General features: G+C 35.3%; 1 protein-coding gene across 3 annotated transcripts in view; it reads left to right on the top strand.

Moving 5' to 3' along the window:
• Positions 1-24,023, top strand: part of GCC2 (GRIP and coiled-coil domain containing 2) — a 54,311-nt gene that overhangs the window by 22,263 nt on the left and 8,025 nt on the right. For all 3 annotated transcript variants that reach the window (XM_025462732.3, XM_049115379.1, XM_049115378.1), the window contains 12 exons: positions 2,560-2,724; positions 3,047-3,151; positions 3,782-3,944; positions 10,921-11,021; positions 11,105-11,182; positions 12,032-12,169; positions 13,069-13,190; positions 14,555-14,731; positions 17,947-18,164; positions 19,556-19,750; positions 21,304-21,443; positions 23,236-23,437. In XM_025462732.3, coding sequence (XP_025318517.2) covers positions 2,560-2,724; positions 3,047-3,151; positions 3,782-3,944; positions 10,921-11,021; positions 11,105-11,182; positions 12,032-12,169; positions 13,069-13,190; positions 14,555-14,731; positions 17,947-18,164; positions 19,556-19,750; positions 21,304-21,443; positions 23,236-23,437 — 1,804 coding nt within the window. The remainder of the gene's footprint in view (positions 1-2,559; positions 2,725-3,046; positions 3,152-3,781; positions 3,945-10,920; positions 11,022-11,104; positions 11,183-12,031; positions 12,170-13,068; positions 13,191-14,554; positions 14,732-17,946; positions 18,165-19,555; positions 19,751-21,303; positions 21,444-23,235; positions 23,438-24,023) is intronic.

Below are 24,023 nucleotides of genomic sequence, written 5' to 3'. Positions count from 1 at the left end.
ATTCCTGGCTATTGTAAGTCATGCTGCAGTGAACATGGCTGTACATGTATCTTTTTGAGTTACTGGTTTTGTTTTATTTGGATAAATATCCAGAAGTTGAAATATTGGATCATTTGGTGGTTTTGTTTTTAAGTTTTCAGGAGCTTCCATACTCTTATCCACAGTGGCTGTACCAATTTATATTCTCATCAACATTGCACAGGCATTGTCTTTTCTCAATATCCTTGCCAACACTTCTTGTTTCTGGGGTGGTTGCAGGTTTGTTTTTGTTTTTTGTTTGTTTGTTTTCTTAACAGCCATTCTAACAGGTATGAGATGATATTTCATTGTGATTTTAAATCTTTTTTCTAAAGATTTTATTTATTCATGAGAGAGACAGAGATAGAGGCAGAGAAATAGGCAAAGGGAGAAGCAGGCTCCCTATGGGGAGCCTGATATGGGACACGATCCCAGGATCATGCCCTGCGCCCAATGCAGATGCTCAGCCACCCAGGCGTCCCTCGTTGTGGTTTTGATTTACATTTCTCTGATGATCCATGATGTTGAGCATCTTCTCATGTACCTATTGGCCATCTATATGTTTTTAGGAAAATGTCTATTTATATATCCTGCCCATTTTTAAATTGAATTTTTGGTTTTTTACTATTGAGTTGTAGGAGTTCTTTATTTAGAATATTAACCCTTTATCAGATACAGGATTTGCAAATAATCTCTTCCATTCTGTAGGCTGCCTTTTCATTCTGTTGATGGTTTCCTTTGTTAAGTTTTTGAGTTTGAGGGGATCCCTGGGTGACTCAGTGGTTTGGCGCCTGCCTTTGGCCCAGGGCACGATCCTGGAGTCGAGTTTGATTCAGTCCCACTTACTGATTTTTTGGTTTTGTTGCCTTTGATTTTGGTGTCAGGTTCAAAAAATCGATGACATACCAATGTCAAGGAGCTTACTGCCAATCTCTTAAAAGTCTTATGGTTTTAGGTCTTACATTCAAATCTTGAAACCATTTTCAGTTAATTTTTGTGTAAGGAATAAGATAGTGGTCCAGTTTCATTCTTTTTCAAGTGGCCATCCAACTTGTCCAACACCATTTTTTGAACAGACTATCTTTTTCTCATTGTATATTCTTGGCTCCTTTGTTATAAATGAATTGACTAGACATGCGTGGGTTTTTTTCTGGGCTCTTTTTTTCTGTTTCATTGATCTATGTGTCTGTTATTATGCCAGCACTATACTGTTTTGAGTATTGTTCTTTTATAAAAGTTTGAAATCAGGAAGCATGATCCCTCCAGTTTTGTTCTTCTTTTTCAAGATTGCTTTGGTTATTTGGGCTCTTTTGTGGTTCTGTACAAATTTTAGAATTGTTGTTCTAGTTAGTTCTATAGAAAATGCCATTGGATTTTTGATAGGGATTACACCCAATCTATAGATTGCTTTGGTCAGATAGCAATATTTTAATATTTGAAAAATATTAATTCTTCCAATCTATGAACATAGAATATTTTTCCATTTGTATCATCTTCAGTTTATTTCATCAGTGTCTTATAGCTTTAAATATACAGGTCTTTCATCTCTTTGGTTGAATTTATTACTAGATTTTTGTTTTCTTTATGATACAGTTGTAAGTGGTATTATTTATTCTTACTTTCTCTTCCTGATAGTTTGTTATTAAAGTATACAAACACAACAGATTTCTGTATATTGATCTTGTATTCTGCAGCTCTATTGAATTCATATATTAGCTCTAACTTTTTTTCGGTGGAATCTTTAAGATTTCCTATACGTAGTAATCATCTGTAAATAGTGAGTTTTACTTCTTCCTTTCTAATTTGGATGCCTGGTTTTTTTTGTTTTTTTTTTTGTTTTTTTTCTTGCTTATTGGTGTAGCTAGGACTTCTAACACTATGTTAAGTAAGAATGGCAAGAGTGGAAATCTTATCTTATTCCTGATCGTAGAGGAAAAGCTTTTCACCACTGAGTATGGTGTAGCTGTGGGCTTCATATATGGCATTTTCTTATGTTCAGGTTCGTTCCTCTGCGCCCACTTTGTTGAAAGGACCTTTTTTTTTTTTTAATTTAAAAAAAATTTTTTTTTGAAAGGGCCTTTCACGTAATTTTAAATTGAGTAAATGCAAACATAAAATGTAATTAAGTATATTTCAATTTCAAAATTTTTGCATAAAAATTAAAATTAAATTCATTAAAATTAATAAAAACTTAGTATCATTTTCTTTTTCCCATTGTTGGGAGAAGAATATGACAAAACAACTGACAACTATCCTGTCTTACCTATTGCTCTACTTCTCAGCTTCCTGGGGTGTTTTGGTTTTGGTTTTGTTTCTTTTTTTGCCTTTTCGTCTGCCAGTGCTCCTGGTCTCTTGTAATGTTAAATTGATTTTAACAGTAATAGTGTTTTAAACTTACTTTTTATTTTACATTATGTGGAATTATTTTTGAAATCTTCATTTTTCATACTGTGCCAGTAATCTTATAATGCATCATTTTATTCTTCTTCTCCTGTACATATTTTCTGCATGTTTACAGTCATGAATCATTTGTCATTCTAGTGTGAAAAATTAAATTCTGATAATGAAGATCTCTTAGCTCGTATTGAGACACTACAGTCTAATGTGAAGTTATTAGAAGTACAGATTTTAGAAGTCCAAAAAGCTAAAGCAGTGGCAGACAAAGAGTTGGAAGCTGAAAAACTTCAGAAAGAGCAGAAGATAAAGGTAAAAACAGTCCTGTGGGGTTACTTTATGTTATATAGTGATGTTTTTATCACATCATTTAAGTGAAGTAAAGACTTACTAATGAGTAGCATTTGTGAATACAACAGAGTTGTTTAATTCCTTGATGTATGTCAACTATGAATTGGAGAATCCCCAGCTATGATTTTTGGGGTGCATGTTTTTTATATATTAAAAGATTTTCAAGCTTTTTAATACTTTACTACTTTAATATGTTAGATTTATTTTATAGACCCTTAAAAATACCATACCATTTTAATGTTGGTTGGTTTGGGGGGTGGGGTGGCAATATTTTTAATTTCAGGAGCATGCCAGTTCTATAAATGAACTTGAAGAACTTCAGCTACAACTTCAGAAGGAAAAGAAACAGCTTCAGAAAACCATGCAAGAATTAGAGCTGGTTAGAAAGGTAAAAATAAAACCCCAAATTCCAAACTGAAGTCGATATTCATAGTGTTAAACGATTCTGATAGTTTAGAAAAGAAAAATGTCAAAAGCAAGGTTTTTGAGGCATAAACATAATCATGTATAAATTGTTTGACTCAAAAAATGGAAAGTTTAACATTTTTGTAAATGCTGTCTTTTCAGAAGAATAGGCTCACAAATGGTTCGATACTTCCTTTTTTGTACAGGATTGTTATATGACACATGAAGATTTAATTAATGTCAAAAGTTAGAATTCATATCATATTTAAAATCTTTGGCTTATTTTTCTCTACTTTTTTCAAGATGAGGCTAAAAAGAAAAGTATTGTAAGAGCTGTTTAAATGTTAACATTTTATAAATAAGAGCTCCATGTGTAGAACTGTCAATTGTAGTTAATGAAAACTATGATGAAATTCAATGAAAATATTTTATAAAATTACCAAATAGAAAGTGCCAATTTCTATTTTTTTCATATGATGTATAAACTTTCTGAATTACAGAAAAGCATAATTGGATGTGTTTATTCCTTTGGCATAATTTATAGTTATGCAATTAGCAATTTTACAAATAACGTTAAACTATTATGTGGATCTTTTATTTCTGATATGTGCAGGATGCCCAGCAAACCACATTGATGAATATGGAAATAGCTGATTATGAACGTTTGATGAAAGAACTAAATCAAAATTTAGCTAATAAAAACAGCAAGATAGAAGATTTGGAGCAAGAAATTAAAATTCAGAAGCAGAAACAAGAAACTCTGCAAGAAGAAATGAGTGAGTAAAACAAAATTCACTTTAACTTATAATTTAATCATAACAGAATACAGGGAAGCAACCTTATTTGTGCATTTCACCAGTCTTTGACTGCCAAACAGATCTTTCACACAATGCTAAATATTCTTAAGGACGATGAGGATTGTAAGACTATTTTTTGTTTAGATGTGTACAGTCCGTATTGGTGCATAATGCATTCATTTACTTAAATATTTAAGTACAAGCTGCATGAGTGATACAAAGATAAAGAATGGTCTTGTCCACAATTTGCTGGTTGTCAAGCAGTGTGGGATCATTTAAATATCAGTGAAATCTTTTTTTAAGGTGATTATATTTCACTTTCTCCATAAAATAATTTCTAACATTAAGCATCTAAAGATGTATATATATGCCTGTAGGCACTCTTTCAACCACATCTCCTAAATTGGTATGCTATACTTTTGTTTAATTTAGCTCAAAATATTTTTTAATTTCCTCTGGATTTCTTCTTTGACCCATGAGTTACTTAGAAGTCTGTTGTTTTATTCATTTAAAGGAATTTCACATCTTTCTGTTAACGATTTCTTACTGAATTCCTTTGTAGTTAGAGAACATATTCTGTAGGACCTTAGTCCTTCTAAGTTTATTGAGTTTTGTTTAATGGCCCAGAATAAGATTTCTTTTGGTGAATGCTCCATAGGCACTTGAAAACAATGTGTTCAACTATATTAGTTATTGGATAGCGTGTTCTAACTAATGTCAGTTAAATCAGGTCAGGTGACAGTTTAGGTTTTCTATATTTTTAATGATTTTCTGACTACTGCTCTACCAAATACTGAGAGAGATATGTTGAATTTCCTGAACATAACTGTGGGTTTCTTTCTCTTTTCACATGTCGTTTTTGGCTTCATATATTTAGAAACTCTGGAATTAACTCCATATACATTTAGAATTGATACTTGCTCCTGGTAACTGAATTTCTCTATTATTGTGAAATGTTTTTTTTTTTTTTTAAATTACTGGTGGTATTTCTTTTCTAAAGTCCACTTTGGTATTAATATAACCACTCCAGCTTCCTTTTGTTTCTTGTTTACATGGCATGTCTTTTCCCATCCTTTAGCTGTCGACCAAAGTCTCTAAAGTGTTTCTTTTAGATAGCACGTAGTTGACTCTTCCAATGCTCTCCAAGCTGATAGCCTCTGCTGTTTAAATAGAATGTGTAAGTTATTTATTTTTAACATAATTATTTATATGATTAGGTTTAAACCTACTACCTTGTTGACTGTTTTTTTTTTTTTTTTAAAGATTTTATTTATTTATTCATGAAAGACATTGAGAAGAGAGAGAGAGGCAGAGACACAGGCAGAGGGAGAAGCAGGCTCCATGCATGGCGCCCAACATGGGACTCGATCCTGGATCTCCAGGATCACGCCCTGGGCTGAAGGCGGTGCTATACCGCTGAGCCACCTTGGCTGCCCTTGTTGATTGTTTCTACTTGTTTTGTAATATGTTTCCTTTTTCCTCTCTTTCTGCCTTCTTTTGAACTGAGTAATTTATATGGTTCCATTTTAACTCCTTTATTAGCTTGTTACCCTATACCTCTTTGTTAGTTCATTTTTTGCTGTTGTTGTTTTTAAAGATTGTGTTTATTCATGAAAGACACACAGTGAGAGGCAGAGACACAGGCAGTGGAGGAGAACCAGACTCCTCCCAGGGAGACCGATGTGGGACTCCATCCCCAGACCCTAGGATCGCACCCTGAGCCAAAGGCAGATGCTCAACCACTGAACCCCACCCAGGGTTCCCCCTCTTTGTTGGTTCTTAGAACTAATTACGGCTGTGTCGTGAATTTATTACGGATTACTTTTAAGTAAATTATACCACTTCATATAGATTATTTACTCCTTTTGCCCTTTGTAGTATTTTTGTCATACATTTTACTTTTCCATGTGTTACAGACAATAATTGTGTTATCTTTGTTTGAAAATAGCTATCTATTAAGGAGAGATCAGCAAACCATGGCCCACAGTAGCTGCCTGTTATATGAACGTTTTATTGAAACACAGCTATGTCCATTTGTGTGTATCATCTGTGGCTGCTTTCGTGCTACACAACAACTGAGTAGTTGTTACAGACTGTATCACCTACAAACCTATAATATTTGTTATCTCACCATTTAAAACGTTTTCCAATTCCTGTTTTAAATAAATGAAAAACTAGAGAATTTTATTTCATATACTTACCCACATGTCTACCATTTCTAGTGCTCTTCATTCCATCATGTATATCTGGATTTCATCAAATAGTGACTTTCCTTTTGCCTGAAGAACTTCCTTTAACAATGCAGGCTATTGGCATTGAATTCTGTCATGTTTTGTTTGCCTGAAAAAAAAATCTTCATTTTTGAAAGATAGTTCTGCTGGGGAGCATCCAGGTGGCTCAGTCAAGAGAGCATCCATCTCTTGGTTTCCCCTCAGGTCATGATCTCGTGGTTGTGGGATGGAGCCCTGCACTGGGCTCTGTGCTCATTGCAGAATCTGCTTCAGATTCTTTCTGTCTCTCTCCTCCTGCCCGTCCCTGCATGTGTATTCTCTCTCTTTCTCTCTCGCTCTAAAATAAGTAAATAAAATCTTTTTTTTTTTTTAAGATAATTTTGCTGAGTATAGAATTTTGTGATATGCCTTGATGTGTCTTCATTTCTTGTTTATATTCTGCTTGTGTTTTGTTGAGCTTCTTTGTTGTATGTAGTTTTTCTAGTTTTCATTTGTCATATTTTTGGCCATTATTTACTTCTTTTTGTCTAAATCTTCCTCCCTTTTTTTCCCTAGGACTCCAATTACATACATTAGACCACTTGATATAATCTCATAGGTTAGTGATACTCTGTTTTTCTTCATTTCTCTTCTTTTTTCACTTTTATTAAAATTGATTTAATGATATATAATTATTAAATAGTCTTTAACTTCTCTTCAAGGTCTAATATGTTATAATTAAATATCACCCAATAATATTTTCACTTTAGATATATTTTCATCCCTAGAAATTCCATTTGTATTTTTTTTTTGTTCTTGCTGTATTTCATTTACCTCTTCATTATGTTTGTAATGGAGATGCCCCTCCTATTCCACAGTCTAGAAATTACCTCCAGACAGAAAGCTAGGACTGTAATAAGGGTCACCTTATTTATCCTTTCTCGGAGATCATAGCTCGGTTTCAGGAATTTCCATATTGTTCAGTTTCCTAATTGTTTACAGCAGAAGGTATATCTAGGTCATGTTATTCCCTCGTGATGAGAAGCTGAAGTTCCATAAAATAATTTAAGGTGGTGCAAAAATACTACTGTACACGATTTTAGATATATAAATGAGGAAATGGGATAAAAGGAAATGTTGAGGTGTAGGACTATACAGTGAAGTCAGATATAAAATCAAGACGTAAGTATACGTTTTGTATACTTTTGCTACCACTAAGGTCTCCATAATTTGGCTTTCAGCTTCCCAGAAACCATTCAAAGACAGAAACATTACCAGTTACAAAGTTTATGGTAGCCACAATATTAAAATAAATGTGATTCTTGTTAGCAACACAGCTTTTCTTGATCCTAAGATGTGTGAGAGAAGTTTTTTTTTAAAGGCATTTTTATAAAGGAACACTGTCATGTGGAACAATGGTCCCAGACCTAACTTGAATATCCAGAGAGCTTTTTGGAAAGCCCAGGCACAAATATAAAGAATCAGAATCTTAAGGGGTGGGGCCTTGAAATCTGTTTTCAAAAGTCTCGTATGTGATTTTTGAAATTAATGCTACCTTTAGGAATGTGAAACACCCAGAAATAACAAAATTAAAACCACCAAATCAATAAATAATATTAAATCAGAATCTGTTAGGCCATGAAGTTGGAATTTTCAGATTTGAAGACTGATAGCCCAGGATGGCTTATAAAGTAAAACGAGTAAATGTAACCTTTATAATGATTCGATATTACAGTGGGGATTTTTAGATGACAAGTTCACTTATTTTGCAGAGTAAGCTAAATTAAGTTTCACTTTTGTGACTTAAATTGTTTTATCTGCTCAGGAAATTTTCAAACCCAGTATCCATTTTATATTTAATTTTAACAGAAACCACTGATAATCTGGATTTGTATTCTCAGTGGCATTCCCACAACAAATAAAGTAGCAAATCTCCCTTGACTATTTCATGGTGCATATTTCATTCAGCTTGTAGCCAAATCGCAGCTCAATAACGGTAATTTCCACAAATTAATGAAGCATTGAAGCCATGGATGCATAGTTCTGATGATCTACCTGCATCCAGGGGAAAAATGTAGAATACTCAGATAATTGAACAATTGTAGAGTTTCCAGACAATTCACTAGGTGTAGATCTTTCATTATGCAAAACCATATTTTCCAGCTGTGTTCCTGGTGTAAATTGAAGAGCAGAGCTCTAGATTGTATTCCTGCAATGCATACATTTGGTTTTGTGAATTAGTGAATGTGTATATTTTTTATTAAGCTGAAAGAGAAGCTTGATACCCTGGAAAAACTAAAAAGATATGCTTTGTTCAAGAAGGACACCCACTTCACACCTATAAGTACAGAAATGAGTGGTATAAGCAGTGAGTGCTCTTTAAGAGTTCAGAGGGGAGAGAGATTCTGTAGACTGAAAGAATCATAAGTTAGGGCTCGAGATAAGTGTTGAAAGTAAGGTTTGGAAAGAAAAAACGGACTGAAACAGGGTATTACTTTCTGCAGCGATGGAATAAACAAAATTAAAAGTAACAATGGTGTAATTTTGGAAGTCTTGAGGAGTTGCAGTGAAAAGCTTGACCTGTTAAGAAGAAGTGAGGTGTAATTAGGAAGACATATTTTATCTAGTTTGTGGAGTGCCTGAATACCACAATATCTTTAGGCTCTTCTTGAAGACAATGGGGGAAGATTGGTCTGCCAGCATATCAGATCAGCTTATCAGAATGGTGTAGAATCTGTCAAAAGTCACGAGACTCATGTCAGCAAAGGTCTTAGAAGGCTGAGCTCAGGAGTTGCAGTAGGGTAGGGAAAAGATAATAAAGCATCTGGACAATGTTCTGTGCATAAAAAAAAGATTGCCTAATAAATTAGCAACACACGTCTTAATATGAAACCCCACCAACATCTGGCCCCAATCTGACTTTCCAAGTTAATTCTCATTACTCTCTCACAGAGAAGACTATTCATTTTTCCTGAGACATGATTTGTGCCTTTCTGTAACTATAGATCTCATCTCTCAAGGAAATCTCCTTTCATGTCCTAGCCCTCCCACTCTCATGCCCACCCTTTGGAGTCCTTCCTAATCTTAAACGTCTCCTGTTCTAAGTTTCCTTTGCAAACTTTGTATAACCTTTACCCCTATGAGCCCCAAAGCCTTTTGTATTTCTTTTGTAATGTTTGTATTGTGCATTATGTTATGTGAAATGTTATCCCCCCATTTCATTTTTATTCTTTGAGCTCAGGAACTAACTGTGTCTAATCACAATTCCTGGGGCACTTAACAAAGGTTTTTGTATGTAATTTGTGCTTTATAAAATGCTTTTTATAGCCAAGCAAATAGTTGCCAGGAAATAACTAAATTAGACTTATCATAAAAAGGCATAGTTAAGATATATTCTTACAGTATACCAGTTCATGTTTACCAAGTAATAGGATCTGGATATGTGGATATAACTCTATAAAGTTAATCATTGCTTATAAGATATTTTAGTAACACAATTACATGGTGCCCGTGTAACTGGCCTAGACCAGGTATTAAGCACTTTTCTTAAAGGACCAGGAAGTCATTCTCCATGGCTTCACAGGCTACATGGTCTCTATCTTCTATTCTTTGTTTCCTTCATAACAGGCTGTGGCCAGATTTGGCCTGCTTGCTGGTTGTATTTGGGTACCTGGGATCTAGACAGTAAATCCACTCATTTCTAACCTCCTTTAGCATAAAAGTTTTTTTATTTTTATCATGTTTCAATATGTTCCTTAGTGAACAATCACTGACAGTCCCATTCTACCAAACAATTAGTATCAGAAAAACAACCAGGTATGTGCCTCTGTGGCGATAGAATTGGAAATATATGGCACCACTTTTGAGGTACTTTTTTTTTTTAGATACTTCATAAAAGTATTTATCTTTTAAATACACACTAAGTATATAACTTTATTTAAAGATATATACTGAAACATGTACAGACAAATGGATTTCTTATGAAGAACCAAAAACAAACAGACAAACCAAAACCAAAGAGGGTACAAGGAATAGGTAAGGATATGGTTTAGGAGTTGACGAACTCTTTCCATCAAGGGCCAGGCAATAAATATTTTAGGCCTTGCAGGCCATTTTATAGTCTCCAACACCATTAGTCAAAACTATCATTGTTGCACTGAAGCAGCTATGAACAAATGTAAATAAATAAGCTTGATTGTGTTCTAACAAAACTCTTTACAAACAGGCAGTAGCCAGATTTTAGCCTGTGGGACAGATTCCTGTTCTGTGTTGTAAGATTGGCCATGTATCAGTGATTGGTAAAGCTGAGTGATGGAAAAAAAAAAAAAAAGCTGAGTGATGGATACAGTAGTTGTCACTGCTGTTGTGTATGTTTGAAACATTCCATAATAAAAATCTAAGACAAGTTTATTTTTATTTTTTTCTTTTATTTTTTTAAGACAAGTTTCTTTTTAAAGATAGGTAAATGCAAAGAAAAGACTTATTCATTTACTTAAATTCATTTATAAAGATTATTTGGGGTGCTTGGGTGGTGCAGTCAGTTGAACGGCCAACTCTTGGTTTCGGCTCAAGTCATGACCTCAGGGTCATGAGATCAAGCCCCGCATGGAGCTCTGTGGTCAGCACAGTCTGCTTTGAGATTCTCTCGCTCTCTCTGCCCTTCCCCCCATGCTCTTTCTCTCTCGAAAGTAAATAAATCTTAAAAAACATTGTTTAATCTGTTCTGAAATTATTTCCTTTGTTAGCTTCACTACAATCTTCAGTGCAACAGTATGAGGAAAAAAACACCAAAATCAAGCAGCTGCTTGTGAAAACCAAAAAAGAACTGGCAGATTCAAAGCAAGCAGTATGTTAATTTCCCAGTTTCATATTTCAATTTATGTATTTTTGAATCACTTTTCAAATTTAATCAGGTTTCTTATTCTGTAGGAAACTGATCACTTAATACTTCAAGCATCTTTGAAGGGTGAACTGGAGGCAAGCCAGCAGCAAGTAGAAGTCTATAAAGTAAGAGTCTTATTGCTTTTTAGGATTTACCAAACTGTCCATGTAGAACTAAGGTACTATGGGGGAATTTTCCCAAATACCTATATGTACTTTTTTTTTTTAAGATTTATTTATTTATTTATTCATGATAGAGAGAGGCAGAGACATAGGCAGAGGGAGAGAAGCAGGCTCCCTGTGGGGAGCCCATTGTGGGACTCAATCCTGGGGCTCCAAGATCATGCCCTGAGCCAAAGGCAAACGATCAACCACTGAGCCACCCAGGTGTCCCTATATGTACATATTTTTATACACACATTTCTTTCTCCTAAATGTCCTTCATTTAAAAAGTAAAAGCAGTAAGCCAAATATGGCATATAACTGGAGTATCCCATTTAGCTTAAGCTAGATTCTCTTCATGTATTTGAAAATCCTTAATGCACTAAGAATAGTGCATGGCCTCAGACCTGCATCAGAGCTTTCAAAATGATAGTGCAGTCACAAGAATAAAAATGGTTCTATATACTTAATGTCGTATACATGTTACATGTATATTTACATTATTTATATTTTTTAATATCCAATTTATATATAATGTCTTAATATATTCAATTAGACATTGAACTATAACAAGTAGTCTGGATTTTTTTTATTATCACTTATGACTAATTTTGATTTAAGGAAAACTGAAATAATTTATTGGGAAAATATTCTATTATATTGTCTCTATTCTTTCAATAATAGTTTTAATTCTATCTAATTATCTCTTATATATATATAGAAATGATACAAACTCAAGTTTATTTTTAAAGAAAATCTGTTTAACCATGAAGATCCAATTTACTAGAGCTTAACTGAAAGGTTTTGCCCCAGATTCAGCTAGCTGAAATAACCTCTGAGAAGCACAAAGTTCATGAACACCTGAAGACCTCGGCAGACCAGCACCAGCGCACACTGAGCGCTTACCAGCAAAAAGTGACAGCACTTCAAGAAGAGTGCCATGCTGCCAAGGTACATGCTTCACACAGAAGCAGTGAACAGGTGTTACCATCACCTAAGCAGTTCACATGAGGGGTGTGATCTCACCTTTTAGGATTTGCTTTAGTTTAAAAGATCACTTATTAGATGAATTCTTAGTGTAGCTCATCTGTCCCTAACTCTAACCCCATCCTAATCCTGTCACTTGCATAACCTTTTTTGGTTGTTGTTGTTAAAATGGAAGACATGGGGGTACACATTGTTTCCATTTTCACCTTGTTTTGCAATTTCTGTGTAAGAGTTATTTTCTCTTAATTTTATAATTTAAAAAGTGTACAGTTCTTTCTGAGGGCCAAATGATTATAAAATAATATTCTGATAGAATGGCTGTGAGGGTCTACTTTCTTCAGCATGCAAAGCAGACCTAATATGGTAGCTTTGTGAGAGGTGCAGCTCTGATAATGAGCCAGTTTGGCGGAAGGGTCACAGAAGATCACATTAGGAAAGTGGAAGATCTAGAATTCCACTTTTCCCACTCTCTTTAGAAATCTGAAGTTTAAGAGGCTTAATTTCTTTGAATTTGTTTTTCTTATATTTATGAAAAGAGGAAATCTTATAAGTGAAAATCTTTTAAGATTCCAAAGGCAAATATGCCTTTACAGAATTTATGGGTACTCATTGAATCCACCAGGGAGGAAAACATGGTAGAAGCATCTCTTGTCAACCAAAATTCTATCTTTAAAGGCTTTTAAAAAGATGTAAGGCCTAACTAGCACATTTTTTAGGGGAAGTTTATCAAGGGGCTGAAGGGTGTCAGTTATTTTACTCATTTTCTAAAACATGTTTCATCTTAAGTCATTAAAAGGAAATAGGATTATGTTACAATAGAAAATGCAGTAGAAAAATTATTCTCTCTCTTTTGAATGTCATAGGCAGAACAAGCTGCTATAACCTCTGAATTTGAGAGCTACAAAGTCCGAGTTCACAATGTTCTGAAACAACAGAAAAATAAATCTGTGTCTCAGACTGAAACCGAGGGAGCTAAACAAGAAAGGTAAAGTATAAATTAAAATGAACATGCAGGGTTTCCCCCTTTCCATCAAGTAGGTTGTAAATTCTGCTTTGATTCAATTTGTGGAATTTTACGTGTAATGAGAGCAGAGTTTTTTGACTTCACTCTATCTCCAGGTAGCAACAGGGAAGCATCACTATGAAGGTTACAAACTCATAAGACTGTGTGATTTAAGCAGTAAAACCAGGAGATAGGCTAAGTAGTGTCATCTTGTTGTAGCAGGAACTGGTCAGAGTAGAAATACAAACATTAAAGTTACATTATGATTAGTTTTTCCAATTTTGAAAATTTAGAAATAGAATAAAAATGCTTCCTTGTTATACCCACCATTAATTAGGCTAAATAGAATTGCTTTAAAACATTTTGTCTTTCAAAAAGTTTTAAATTCAATACTAAATTCTAGCCTAGAATTAAATGTTTCTTCTTAAATTTATCATATCAATTATTTGTTTCAGTAGTATATTATTTAGTGCATCTTTAAAACTAGCATACAGATCATTTTTGTAAATTATTCAAAAATATACTAGGAATATGAAATGGGGCATTCTATAGCCTGTGTGTTTTGTTTTAGGTTCGGTATTCAAAGTAATTTTACATCTACCTCTTACTGTTCTAAGTAGGACTAAATATCCTGCAATGTTTGTATGTTTATACTTGTGTTACTTTTTTTTTTTTGTTTTTTGTTTTTTTTTTTTTTGTGTTACTTTTTATTTAAGTATCTGTTAAATATGGGAAGTGTAGACTGAAAAATGAGATAATTTGTCTGTTAGCTCACCTTCAAATTTCAAAGCAGAAATTGAATATTGAAGCCTTTAATATGACAATGTCAGTATTGACAAGAGCCTTTTTTATCATGCTGGAATTTTGGATTGAAATTATTTTAATGTAAATGTTTTGCATTCCTTCTATTTTCTTATATGTATATTTTTTTCTAAAAAAAGAAACTATTGAATCAGTTGAGACATTCTGTTGTTCATACCATTCTCATAATGGTTAGCTTAGAACTGTGATTTTTTTTACATTAACTAAAAGCATAACACTATAACAAAATAGGCTGTTTTGATGCACTTAATAGTCTCTTCTCCGTTTGAGTATGAAATTTACAAGTTCAGAGATTTTTTTGAAAATCTGCAGTGGCTAAGATATAAAATCTGAGTAAGGTCTTCTGTATTATACTTATCCCTGGTCTCTGAATTCTTCCAATTACTAGATTTCCATTAGAATTGTCTATAATAATGGCAAGTGTATGACATTAAAAGATGAAATGATTAAAATAAAATGTATTTGAAACTACGAAATCAGGTTTACCTCTTTTAAAACTTTTTGTAAAACTGTTTCTCTTTTAGAGAACACCTGGAAATGCTGATTGATCAACTGAAAATCAAATTACAGGACACCCAAAATAACTTACAGATCAGTGTATCTGAACTTCAGACATTACAGTCTGAACATGATACTCTGCTAGAAAGGCATAACAAGATGCTGCAGGAAACTGTGTCCAAAGAGGCAGAACTCCGGGAAAAGTAAGGTTGCAAGCAGTACTAACTGTGTTTGTGCTGAGCAGCAAAGTTTTTCTTGGTTGGAACTCCTAATGAGTTGCTCCTTGGGATAAATACAAATTGAAAATAAGGAATAGATATTTCTAGGGGTACCTGGGTGCCTCAGTCAGTTAAGCATCCAACTCTTGATTTCGGCTCAGGTCATGAGATTGAGCCTCTGGGATTCTCTAGACTCTGCCTCTATTTCTGCCCACCTCCTGCTTGTGCATGTGCTCTCTCTCGCGCTCTCTCTCTCTCTCTCTTATTCTCAAAAATATATAAATAAAATCTTTTAAAAAGAAAGAAGAAATAGATATTTTTAGAGGCTTGGTAACTTTGTTTTTCTATGTTAAAGCCCCTTTTGATTGGTTTTAACCTTCACTTTTTTAAGAACAGTTAATTTTATCTGTTCATCCAGCAATCTGTTTTTCCTTTGGCCTTCATGGCCAGAATGTTTCTTTAAAAAATCCACTTTTCAACTCAGGTGTCAAATTACAAGCATTTTTCTTTTTCTCTAGAGGAAAGCATTCAGACAGCTGCTAACTGAACAAGAATATGGAGCTTACCTTTGCAACTGTCTTCAACTTGTCATATTATTACCCTTTGTTAATCAGTACTCTAAATAGACCTCAGTGGTGTTGGCAGGAGGAGTAGATTATTGTGAACAAGGAACTTTGAATTCCTGTAATAAAGAAATTGAGTGGTAATAGCTGTTGTACCTTAAACTGAGGAAAAGAGCTCTTCATTGAGCATCAAGGGTGTTGGAATATTTTACATATCTCAGGTATGCTTTTAATACATACCTAATCTATGGTAATCTTGAAAGCTTCATTTTGACTTTCTAATCTTTTAATAACATAATTTATATATGTTAATCATGTGAATCAGAAGTTTCAGGGAAGATCTACCAATTTTCTAGCTACCTATCCCCAGGTTTCATTGGAAGATTAGCTGAAATACAGTGATGCTTGCTATTTACATCAGAAATTTCCCACATTTATTCTTTATTCTAGAAAAGTTACTGCAAATTATATTGCTAACATGAATAAAGTGCAAGTGTTGCCTCTATAGTTCAGTAACTATTTTTTTGGCACCTACTATGTGCCAGTCGTTCCTCTAAGTGCTAGAAACTTAATAGTATTTTGAGATATCTTTAGAAGTCTTATCCCTCTTTTTCAGAAGTATTAAGAATAATGCTGCTACTGTCTATGCCCCAATATGAATAGCCTTATCTTTAGAAATTCTTTTCTTTTTAAAACATCTTAATATTCATACTTTCTCTGTATGAGATTGTAAAAATGGCTCAAGAGGAATAATTAAGCTGACCAGCTAATACCTACATTGTCCAGAGGATCCAGCTATATAAACACCCCAGTAACAGCTGAGACAGGTAGTAAACTTCCATCAGCATAGTCATTCCAGGTCCAGGTTGGGGGTCAAGCTTCTAGCTCTTAAGTAGATAAAGTCAAATGTGTCACTGAGACCCCTACAAACTACCAACCTTCCCCTATCTCTATAATGTAGCCATTATCTTCCTTAGAAAATTGCTGTTGTGACTGCTGATGGTTCTTCCTTTATTTTCATAGTAGTGTTTGAACAAAATGCTCAAGGGACACCTGGGTGGTTCAGCAGTTAAGCATCTGCCTTCAGCCCAGGGCATGAGCCTAGGGTCCCGGGATCAAGTTCCAGGTCGGGCTCCCTGCAGGGATCCTGCTTCTCCCTCTGCCTGTGTCTCTGTGTCTCTCATGGATAAATAAAATCTTAAAAAAGAGAGAGAGAAAAAATGCTCACAGAAAAATGCAGATTTGAGGGATAACATATACACTAGCATTTTCTGAATTCATTGATCAATATGAACTTGGCACTTAAGAAACCTTTTCTGAAACATACGGTGTTTTTATTATATATCACCCTTTAGCCACTAAATCTTGTTTTAAAACCTTATATGGAAAAAAAATAAAAATAAAAAATTATATGGTGTTCATATCTGTACATACGAAAAAAGATCTTGGAATGTTACTTGCTAAACCACTAACAATGTCTGTTCCTAGAGCTGGGATTTTTACACTACAGGGGGTGGGAGTGAATAAGAGGGCTCTCAATTTTTTCTATAATTGGTTCCATATTGTTTGAATTTTTATGAGAGTACTTGTACTGTGGCTCCCTGGCTTAAAAAGAAAACTTTTTTTTTTTTTTTTTTTTTTTTTTACCAAAGCCAAACATAAAACATCAAGACTACAATTGAACCATTAATAATAGTGGTTCCCAAATTATAGTTGCATTGGCTAACACCAGGCTAAAAATCGCATAGAGAACTGCTAAAAGTAGGTGATTTCTAGGACATTCTGATTCAGTGGCTCTGGGATGAAAACTAAATGTCTGGTTTTTTTTTTTTAACGTCTGTATTTTTAACGAGGTATCCAATGGGGGATCCTTGGGTGGCGCAGTGGTTTGGCGCCTGCCTTTGGCCCAGGGCGCGATCCTGGAGACCCGGGATCGAATCCCACGTCGGGCTCCCGGTGCATGGAGCCTGCTTCTCCCTCTGCCTATGTCTCTGCCTCTCTCTCTCTCTCTCTCTCTGTGTGACTATCATAAATAAATAAAAAATTAAAAAAAAAAAAAAAAAAACAAGGGATCCAATGATTCTGGTGCACCGTGAGATTCGAAAACAGCTGGGGTAAACCAAGCCTTTGTGTTTCAGAGTTTTATGTTATTTGGCTCAAAAGTTATTCAGAAAACTTTCTTTAAGGCTTTCCTTAAGGCTTTATTTATGAATCAAAAGAAAGTAATTTTTTTTCCTGTTTTCAAGGTAATAAAAAATACAGTAATCCTGTGTTTATATGAGTTCCCACATAAGATAACCTGAAAAGGGGACTAATTTAAAGTATAATTATACATTGCTCTAAATTCAGCCCTATTTTTTGATAAGTAATGAAGGAATTTCTCATCTGAACCATTGTAGCAGTTACTCAACCAAGGCTCCTGATTGGAACTACAGAACACAGAGATGATTTGAACTAGATGACAGCCAATCCCCAGATGGTTAACACAACTTGTACCATTTTGTATGCTTAGCAGTTAATTCACACATTTAGTAGATGTCTCAAGGCTAATTATCAAGTAGAACCCAGCTGAGAAAAGCTGAGTCAGCATGTCAGATTGAAAGATTTCCTATGAAATAAGTTCCTCTCATCCTTCAGGTTGTGTTCAATACAATCAGAGAATATGACGCTGAAGTCTGAACATGCACAGACTGTGAGCCAACTGACGTCCCAGAACGAGGTCCTTCACAGCCGCTTCCGCGATCAAGTACGCCATTTGCAGGAAGAGCACAGAAAGACAATGGAAACCTTACAGCAGCAGCTCTCCAAGGTGGAAGCTCAGCTTTTCCAGCTTAAGAGTGAACCAGCCACAAGAAGTATGTGTATGTGTATGAGAACCTCAGTCGTTTGTGTTCTTGCATAGTTATATCACTTAAATATATTCTTCACAAATTCATAAGAAAAAAGAAAATTTACTAGGTGACAATCAGTGCCAATTTTGTGATTAATGAATTTTGGATTTGCTTGCTGAAAAGATATTTGAACCATTTGAACCCTTTTTGATTATACATATCTATTTTGTACTTAGGAATATTAGAGTGAGAAGCTTAGAAACACCCCAAGTCCCACTGAATTTTAGGATTGATTGGTTAATACAGCTTCTTACCTTTAATATTTCTTAGTTGGAGATTTAGTTCAGCTGCACCTATCTCTTCTATTCTGCTCCCTGAAAGAGATGGGAATATGCCAGACAAGATGAGGCTACTTATTACTACATTTTAGCATTAAGTATCAACTTTATGCTTAATACCACTTAGCTTGAAAAATGTCACCAGGACATTGGCAGTGATGGGTCATTCATCATGGTCCAAAGCCAGCTGTAAGAAATTCAGCCTATGCCAAAAGTCATCAAAGGAAGAAACATTGTCACACCAAAGATTGTGATCTAGGAATCAGCAGTGGAATAAGCAATTGGCCCAATATCAGAAATCTTGGCAAGTGCTTCAACATAGGCAGCTGGAGGCTAAGGTCTGAGAGAAATGAGGAGACAACATCATGGAATGGAAAATAATGAAATTGGGAGTTAAAAGATATCGGTTAGAATTCTGGTCCCTACCCCTGCTATGACGTCTTGGGCAAAGTCATTTAATTTCTGACCTTCAGGTTTCTCAGGATTAATAAAGCAATATGCCTTAAAAATCTTGGAGTTCCATGCAAGTGTTCACTATCAGCAAGCAGGAAAGCCTGGCTGGGGGAGTATAATAGATTAGTTCCCTGCCCTGGGTTCTAAGCTTTTCTTGGCTGAACACCGAAGATGTGAGGGGGCAATGGTAGGAACCAGCAGAGGTGAAGGTATAAGGTAGAGATGAACAAGAACATGTGCTCAGCAGAGTTCAGCATGCATATTGTGTCAGAAAGGACACAGCTCTCTGCAATACATAATCTTCAAAAATAGAGTCTAGTATTAGAATTTCTGCTAGTATTTTGCAACAGTATAGCCCTCTTCTATTATAGTATATAGATGGTAGCAAATAATTTATAGCTTTTGTTGAAATGACATAAACGGTTAAAAGTTAATAACTAAATTTTTAGGGTAGACTTAAAAATTCTTTATGCATCCCATTTATTTTGTCTTCTAGTTATTTAGATTCCCTGTCATTACCATTTGATTACTCTTTGATGACTTAAATTTCATTGTGTATCTCTGAATACAGAGAGTCCATGATTTTGAACAATTTCACACTTCCTTTAAAAAAACAATTAATAGGCCCAGCTGCTTCTCACCAGCCTTTAAAGAACCTTCGAGAAAGGAGAAGCACAGATCTGCCTCTTCTGGACATGTATGCTGTAACCCGGGAGGAGGGAGAAGGAATGGAGACAACTGACACGGAATCTGTATCTTCCTCTGGCACTCACACACAGTCTTTAGAACAGCTGCTTAATTCTCCTGAAACTAAACTGGGTATGTTTTTCCTACTTAGCTCTGTTTCTTGTCTAATAAATCCTAACTCTAAGTTATATATGCTTTCTTTGAGCTACTCTAAGAAAATTTCTTCAGCGTTCCACCCTACATGGAAAATTCTCCTACAGAATGAAACAGTTGGATTTTTAAAAATAAAATGCAGGGTGTTCTGTGGCTCAGCTGGTTGATCTCTGCCTTTGGCTCAAGTCATGAAATCAGGATCCTGAGATTGAGCCCTGCATTGGGCTCCCTGCTCTGCGGGGAGCCTGCTTCTCCCTCTCTCTTTACCTACCATTCCTACTGCTTTGCTCCCTCACATTCTCCCTGTCAAATAAATAAATCTTTTTAATTAATTAATTAGATAGATGGATGATAGATTGATAAATAGATAGATAGAAAAGAAAGAAAGAAAGAAAGAAAGAAAGAAGAAAGGAAGGAAGGAAAAGAAAGAGAAGAAAGAAAGAAAGAAGAAAGAAAGAAAAAAAGAAAGAAAGAAAAAAGAAAGAAAAAAAAAAAGAAAAGAGCTGGTTCTGTGCCAAGCTTGAGCCAGAAATGGATGACTGGAGTCCTAGTGGTATCAAAAAGTAGGATGAACTATTCTCTCACCCTTCTAAGAAGCTGACACCTTTCATTTACTCCTCTGGGTGAAGTGTTAGCGCTGAATTTATTAAATATAGTAAAGCTTCAGTATATGTTAGTCTTACCTGCCATGAATGTTCATAATTCAGGGGGTCTCTGCCCTCTTCCTGAAGTTTCAGGATCTAGAGTAAGGACTTTTTGTGGCTGTGGTCACTAATCGTGGTGTGGGTGGAAACTGCAATCCTGCCAGACAGGGTTAGTACTGACGCCATGGAGGCACCATGAGTGGGCTCCAGAATCACATCTGGCTTTGTGATTTTTGCCAAAATTATTTGTCAACTCTGAGCCTTTTCTCTCGTCTACAGAATTTGAATAATAATCCTTACCCACCTCATACAAAAATCTTTTTTTTTTTAAGATTTTATTTATTCATGAGACACAGAGAGAGAGGCAGAGACACAGGCAGAGGGAGAAGCAGGTTCCATGTGGGGAGTCCAATGTGGGACTCGATCTGGGACTCCAGGATCACGCCCTGAGCCAAAAGCAGACACTCAACATCTGAGCCACCCAGGCATCCCTCATACAAAATTCTTACGAGCATCCGTAATATAAATGATTGGCAAATGTTATTACTCCCCTTGTTTATAAGTAAATGACATAAACTCTTAGGACATAGAGGAGTGTGAGTAGGAAAACTGATAGGAACAATCTAGAAACAGAACAAACAAATTCTAGAATTGGGGCTTATAGAGCTTGAATTCTATTAGATTACATGCTTTACAGCAGAGATTCTGCCCTATTTGTGTTATGTTCGACAACCTTTTGATTGAGATATGTTGAGTAGAAGAATGGCAGAGAGTGGACCTGAGTTACATTGCAGAGTAAAATATCTATGCTTAGATATATTTCTTACTTAGAATCTTCATCTATAATCTCTAATTTTGAAAATTAAGTATTTGAACAACATCTTGCAGAGCCTCCTCTATGGCATGCTGAACTTACCAAAGAAGAATTGGTTCAAAAGCTCAGTTCCACCACAAAAAGTGCTGATCACTTAAACGGCCTGCTTCGGGAAACAGAAGCAACTAATGCAATCCTTATGGAGCAAATTAAGGTAAGTTCAAATACTACCACCCAGAAAATATTCTCTGCAACAGGTCAGTTTTCTTGACCTCTACTCTCCAGATGAAATACATCCATCACATCTTGATTCTTTATGATACTACATTTCTGAAACTGAGAAATATTAATTGCTTTGATATATGTTGCATAAAAACTAATTAAATTCCTGTTTTTTTCCTAAGAAACTAAAATAAAATAGATTTAGAAATGGATTAGAATAGGTTCATAAGTCATTGTTCCACATATGATTATGGAAAAATTAAATGGGTCTGGGCCCTTAAATTCTAAAGATAAACCATGGACGCTTCTCATTAGATCGTTCAGCTGATGTTTATAGCATTAAACTTTTTATCACAGATTGTGAGTGGAGATAGTAAAGTAGCACAGGAAGCCTTCCTATTTAAAGGTGACAGTAGGAACAAGGCAACAGGCAAATTGTGGAGCAGTTGAGAGTTAAACAATCTGCCCTGGCTCACAGCTAAATCATTTCTCCAAATATAGTCCTACTACCTATTCAGTTCTCGTGAACCAGGTACTGGGCTTTACATGTATCATTGTATTTAACCGTCAAAATCCCTGGTAAGAGAATGATTGAAGCTGATAAATGGTAGAGCAACGTTCCAGCTCATGTCTGTCTGGAAAGCACATGCTTCTCTGCCCTCTAAATGCTTCTCCAAATAGACTATCCTCCCTCTGTGCAGGGCCTCAGTTCTCCTTGTTAATAAATTAATTTTTTAATGCTGAGTTACTCAGTTATTCATAGTAAATTGTATATATTATGACATTCCCCTCTAAATATTTTAATATGCATGTGTATAAAATGACATTTTCCTAACATTGTCCCATCTAACAAGCTGTTAACTAGCCCAGTGAATTAAGTGACTATTCAAATGTTATATTTCCACAAAATTACATTCTTGAATGGTTTCTTAGACCTGGTTGTCACTTTTTAAAATGACTATAGGTTTTAGGACAGAGTTGGTTAACTTTTCTGAACTAACCTAAATGATGAAATACAACTATTTTTGTTTGTTTCAACCCAGAAATCTTCCTCAAACACTTTAGCATTCTACCATCTTTTGCATATCATATGTTGCCCCATTTCTCTGGTAGTGTTAGGTTTTCTTACATTCCTGAACTTTCACTCTGTCATGGCTTTTGTTTTGGTGAAATACTGTTCATCCTGTAAACATGACTTCCCAGTGGATGCCATAACTACCTGCCGCCTATAAGCAGGGCAGCAGGGAAGGGGTTTGTGGTGGATGTAGGTGTTTACTTTGGTCCTGATTTCAAGCTGTGCTTGCCCCCTTTACACTGTGTTACTTAGCCCACAGCCCTGAGCCCACTGGTTTACTTTCTGTAGAGAACAGGAGGTGAAGGGAGCATCATGGTACCAACCTCTGTAGACTTGACGCCAGTCATGTTTTCAATCCTAGTTCCCGTGCTTCTCTGTACTTTGAGGCAGGAGCTTATTGGTGTTTCTGCGGGACCTATTCTGTCATCTTGTCAGTAGTACTTGTGAGCCACTGGGCTGAGTCTCTTCCACTTTATCTGCTTCCCATCTTGTAGGAATTTCTTTATTTCTCATCTATTTTTTTCTTCTCTCCTAATCTCTCCTTTCTAATCATTGACTAGAGTCTAATCAGTGACTGTCCAAGTCTAGTCAATGGGGACTTTCTAGTCACCTTTTCAAGGGGAAGAGAAGGAAGAGTACATGTGTTCAGTCTGCGATGATTAACCTGAAGGTCCTAAAACTCATTTTCAACTCATTTCTCCAACATTAGCTCCTCAAAAATGAAATAAGGAGACTGGAAAGAAATCAGGAACGAGAAAAGTCTGTAGCAAACCTGGAATACTTGAAGAATGTCTTGCTACAGTTCATTTTCTTGAAGCCAGGTAGTGAGAAAGAGAGACTCCTTCCTGTTATAGATACAATGTTGCAGCTCAGTCCTGAGGAAAAGGGAAAACTGGCTGCAATTGCTCAAGGTAGGTGAAAGGAAATTATTGGAACTCCTGTTTCATAGCTTACATTAAGTGTTGGCCTTGTGGTTGAGACTTTGTGTGCTTACATTCTTTTGCGTGACATGGTGACTTAAAACATTTAAATTTTGTTCATTTGGGTGAGTTCTGTCATACATGTAACCTGAAACTAGATTTGAAAAGCTAACATTTTAACACTTTAGGGCAATTATAGTACATAATAAATTTTAAGATGAATCAAAATACAATACTGTAGTTAGATCTTTGAAAATTAGGCTTTTAATTCTAGCATTGAATTGTATCAAAGAATGTGGTTTTTATTTTATATCATAATTGTTTAAGGTGTATTGGCTTACTCTCCTCCTTCCCTACCTTCGCCTTCACCCCTTCTGCCCAACCGTTGGTCTATATCATACCCAACAATCCCATTTCGCAAGGCAGACGCAGCTTTAAAGCTCTCCTGTTTGGAGCTTAGATTTTTGTGGCAAATAGATTTAATACTGTGATTTCATAAACTCCTTAATTTTTTTTTAGGATTTTATTTATTTATTCATGAGAGACACAGAGAGAGAGGCAGAGACACAGGCAGAGG

This window comes from Canis lupus, chromosome 10 (assembly GCF_003254725.2).
Source record: "Canis lupus dingo isolate Sandy chromosome 10, ASM325472v2, whole genome shotgun sequence".
Lineage (NCBI taxonomy): Eukaryota > Metazoa > Chordata > Mammalia > Carnivora > Canidae > Canis > Canis lupus.
This window is presented reverse-complemented; position numbering and strand designations above follow the sequence as displayed.